This window comes from Nicotiana tabacum, chromosome 13, assembly GCF_000715075.1.
Source record: "Nicotiana tabacum cultivar K326 chromosome 13, ASM71507v2, whole genome shotgun sequence".
Classification (NCBI taxonomy): Eukaryota; Viridiplantae; Streptophyta; class Magnoliopsida; order Solanales; family Solanaceae; genus Nicotiana; species Nicotiana tabacum.
Window position 1 is genome coordinate 25,071,368 of NC_134092.1, and position 4,843 is coordinate 25,076,210.

At 34.0% G+C, this 4,843-nt stretch overlaps 1 protein-coding gene across 1 annotated transcript; it reads left to right on the forward strand.

Moving 5' to 3' along the window:
- Positions 1-3,864: 3,864 nt before the first annotated feature.
- Positions 3,865-4,329, forward strand: LOC142168028 (SKP1-like protein 1). The gene has a single exon (XM_075228680.1). The coding sequence runs from the start codon at positions 3,865-3,867 to the stop codon at positions 4,327-4,329; it is 465 nt and encodes a 154-aa protein (XP_075084781.1).
- Positions 4,330-4,843: the final 514 nt, after the last annotated feature.

Below are 4,843 nucleotides of genomic sequence, written 5' to 3' on the forward strand. Positions count from 1 at the left end.
ATACCAATTTTACCAAAATTTGACCCCCAACTCGACCCTCAAATCATCAATTTAAACCAAGAGGGTTTTCAAACTTTTTCAATTTATTCACCAATTAAATGATAAAAACAACCATGGATTCGGGTAATTTAACCAATATTGAGTTAAGAACACTTACCCCATTGTTTTCCTTGAAATATTCTCGAAAATCGCCTCTTCCCGAGCTCCAATCCGTCAAAAATTAAAAATGGGATAAGTCCCATTTTCAGAACTTAAACTCTCTGCCCAGATATTTTCTCTATGCGATCGCGAACATTCACACACGATCGCGGAGAACAATTTTCCATCGCACACGATCGCGAACAATTTTAACTCTACGCGATCGCACACTTTCCCACACGATCGCGATGCACAACATCACAGACCTACGCGATCGCGAAGCAAAAATGCGTGATTTCCATTTCTGTCCAATTTCCTTTACGCGAACGCGGCCTTCTTCACGCGTTCGCGTATAACAAACTCACATAGCTACGCGATCGCGTCCTGCTTCACGCGATCGCAAAGCACAAAATGTCACTGCCTCACATTAACCCTACGCGATCGCAGATATCCCCACGTGATCGCGTAGAACAAAACCCCCCACTGACCAACTAAGCCTATGCGATCACAGACGCATTCACGCGATCGTGTAGAAGGAAAACAACATCAGATATGAGAAACTTCCAGCAGTTGTTCAAGTCCAAATTTTTGATCTGTTAAAAATCCAAAACTCACCCAAGCCCCTCGGGACCTCAACCAAATATATCAACAAGTCCTAAAATGTCATACGAACTTAGTCGAACCCTCAAATCACCTCAAACAACGCTAAAACTATGAATTATACCCACGTTCAAGCCTAATGAACTTTGAAATTTCTAGTTTCTACAAGTGACTACGGAACCTATGAAATCACGTCCGATTGACCTCAAATTTTGTACACAAGTCATAAATGACATAACGGAGGTGTTCAAATTTTTATAATCGGCTTTCGACCGCAATATCAAAAAGTCAACTCACCGGTCAAAGTTCCCAAAAATTAAACTTCCGACACTTCAAGCCTAATTCCACCACGGACCTCCAAATAATTTTCCAGACACGCTCCTAAGTCCAAAATCACCATACGGAGCTATTGAAATCATCAAAATTCAAATCCAAGGTCGTTTACATATAGGTCCATATCCGGTCCACTTTTCTAACTTAAATTTTCAATTATGAGACTAAGTATCTCATTTCACTCGAAATTCCTTCCGGGCCTGAACCAACAAACCCAGTAAGTAATAAAACAACTATTGAGAATAAATTGAGCAGTAAATGAGAGAACAGTGTTATAATACTCAAACCTACCGGCCGGGTCGTTACAGTTATACACGAAAGTATATTACATTCTCCCCTCACAAGTGGTTCAGGGTCAGGAACCAAATAATTTTATCTTATTATTATTGATGTGCAGTGTATATTCTGATTAACACCACAATGCACAAATATGAGTTCCCAAAGTTGAGAAAGCAAGTTAGTTTTTCTAACATGAGAGGGAGGCAGGATAAACAGTTGAGAAAAAGTTACATGGAGTGAATTATCATTTCTACATCTAGATTCTCGAATAAGATAATATGAACTTGAAATTCATAAAAAGATAATTCATCTGCAATATATTGCAAAGCATGCAAGACGCATTTGCTGACCCAAAGAAAGTAACTATATTCTCACTAAAAATGCTCCTATTAGAATAAGTTCTAGAAGGACAAAGTCTATGGTATGCTTAAAGCGTATAGACAAATCGGTTTCAAATAAATTTTTTGATAAAGAAGATGAGCAAATGATCAAAATGATCATATTAAGGAGGCTAGTGATCTAGAAGATCATATTACATAATACTTCATAAAATCTCAAGAGAGGTTCCGGTACATGAAAATATGAATGAAGAGATGTTATGTCTTTATGAAAAAAAGGAGGTTGGAACCGATATAAAATATTCGTCGACTACATCTATGATAACGCTAAATATAAATGAGAATCTTAAGTCTGCAGAAACAATATCTTAATTTGGAGAAACAATTCAAGTATAATTGATTTCATATGGAAGACATGTAGTTTTTGACATGCAGTTCAAACACTTGAAAGTATAAAATCAATGGTGTGTGCAATCACATTTATCTATCTTAGATGTCAATCATGACATGAAAACTTGATATGCATCTAAAGTCTATTTATATGGATTATATGACTTAACTTATATGACAATCCCTGAAGGATTTAAATCGCTTAAAGCATATACAATTCTTGGTCCTGAAGTACCACATCCTAAGTACAATTTGTGCACATATGCATCTTGCTATAACTATAAGCATGATAATATGATAGCGAGAATCTTTATGGAGGTATTGAAAATGCCATTCCATGGTATTTTATGAAAATATTACATATCTCTCAAGAATGATGATTTCAAGGTGCAACATATTCATTCAAGTTAATATGGCTGAGTTATTTATCAAATCTATACCAACGATCTTTTGAAGATGGTGCACAAGATTGGAATGCGAAGGCTCAAGGATGTGAATTGATACTCTCATCAGGGGGAGTTAATACGCATTGTACTCTTTTTCCCTTACAAGATTTTATCCCACTAGGTTTTTCTTGCAGGTTTTTTAACAAGGCAACCAAAAGACGTATTGTTAGATATGTGTACTCTTTTTCTTTCTCTAGAATTTTTTCTCACTGGATTTTATTTTACTTAAGGTTTTAATGAGGCACATTATCTGTTGAATAGACATTCAAGGGGGAGTATTGTAAATAGTATTTTATTTATGGTGAATGTCTATATTTTAGAGAGATTTTAGGGCTGTTACTTGGTGGCTAAGTTACTTTTCCCCTATAAATAGAGGGGTTCTATTTCATTGTAATTCATCTCATATCAATAAGAATTCTCTCTATGTAATGTTCTTTATTCTTCTTTTTATTGTTTCGTAACAATTTTAAATAATGCGCATTTTTAATCTTTATAGCCTTTGTTTGGAAATATGGACCGCATGTCCTCTATGCTACAAGAACGCAGTATTTTCATCCAATGAACCACCTTAATTGTAACATTGTAATGAATAATAAGAAGAGATTCATAAAACGCACTATTGTGTTTCAATTTATATAAAAAATGAGATTGTTATACTATTCATTAATTGATGACGAAATTACATTGTGATGCATGCAAATTTATAATTGGCAAAGATATCTTTAGGAAAAATTTATACCAAAGGGATTTCCTTCGATGATATCATTTAGTGTTTAACCCGATTAAGGAAATTTTTTTTATCATTATTATCAGTTACCATTTAGTTAGTTATTTAAAATGGAAGAATTTCAAAAATTTCCTTTCACATGAATTTCTTTTAAATCGTAAGAGTGGTAGGTTGAGCAAAATGTCATCCCAGTTTATAAGTAGTAGTGATATATAAACATGTAATTGTTTTCCCCAATGTCTAAGTACATTTTTAATTTTAACATCAACTATCGAAGTTGATATGTTGTTGATGATGGTCCTATATATGCGGGATTTGAGTCCAAAGAACTGTTTATTAATAAATTAAGTAAGCTTAAATGAATGAGATTGGCTTATTGTATTCAATCACATACTTATATTGTGATCCATAAACAGATTACAAGTAAAGATAATTCCCGTAAGAAATTTATGTCAGAAAGAATACCTTCCATATTCTTTAAGTATGATCCGATTAAGAAAATCTCTTGTACCATTATTTATACATCATTTGGTTCCCCAAATGTGTCATCCAAGAAAAAGAAATAAAAAGGTTGATAAGTTCTTATCATGGCATAACAACGGGAGAAAAGAAAATGTTGACATTGAAGAGCGGTGATAACGAAGAATTTTATGTTGAGGAATCTTTGGTCTTACAGTCTGATCTTATCAAGACCATGGTGAAAGAGGAACGTGTTTCCACCATCCCATTGCCTAGCATCAAAAGCAAGACGCTGGTTAAAATCATTGAATACCTCAAGAAACTTGTGGAGCTCACTGCTACCTCGAACAAAGAAGACTTCAAGAATTTCCAGAGAGAGTTTGTGAATGTTGTTTTAGAGGAACTACTTGACATAACTGTGGCAGTAAATTATCTGAAAATCAGTTGTTTGCTGGAATTCTGTTGCCAGGCTGTGGCTGACAGAATAAAGGACAAGAGCGTTGAAGCCATTCAAAAGATTTTTAAAATTGAAAGTGATTTCACCTCAGAAGAAGTGGCAGAGTTTAAAAGGGAAACTCCTTGGGCCTTTGAAGGTGACCTTGATGATACCACCAACTAGGGTTTTATGGTAGTGAAGGGAAAACATTTATATTTGATCTGAATAATCCAATAGAATTGATTTCTTTCATGTACCGATTAGGTGGATATGTGTTTGAATTTTGAAATAAAGCTTTATGCTAACAAAAAGGTAGTATCTGATATAGTGAAGGGTGTTTGATAGTATTTATCTATTCCTTAAAACCTTTGTATTCGATCATAATTTATATGCTATCTATAGCTACTTTTGTCTTCGTGTTGGTTCGAGTGATATTTGAAATTAATCATAATAGATCTCTTTCTTGTATCGATCAAGCTAATATCATTTGAATTTTGAAGAAAAAGAGTTATGCTAATAAAAGAAAAATCATATATAATTCTTAATGAAGGATGGTTAAACCTTTGATATGTTCAGTATTTCATGTTGGTTCGATTGATATATTTGAAGTAGCTATCATTTGATAATGATTAAGAAATATTCAGATATACCCTTGCTCTCTTAGATATGTGACGACATTGGTTTAAATATAATCTCG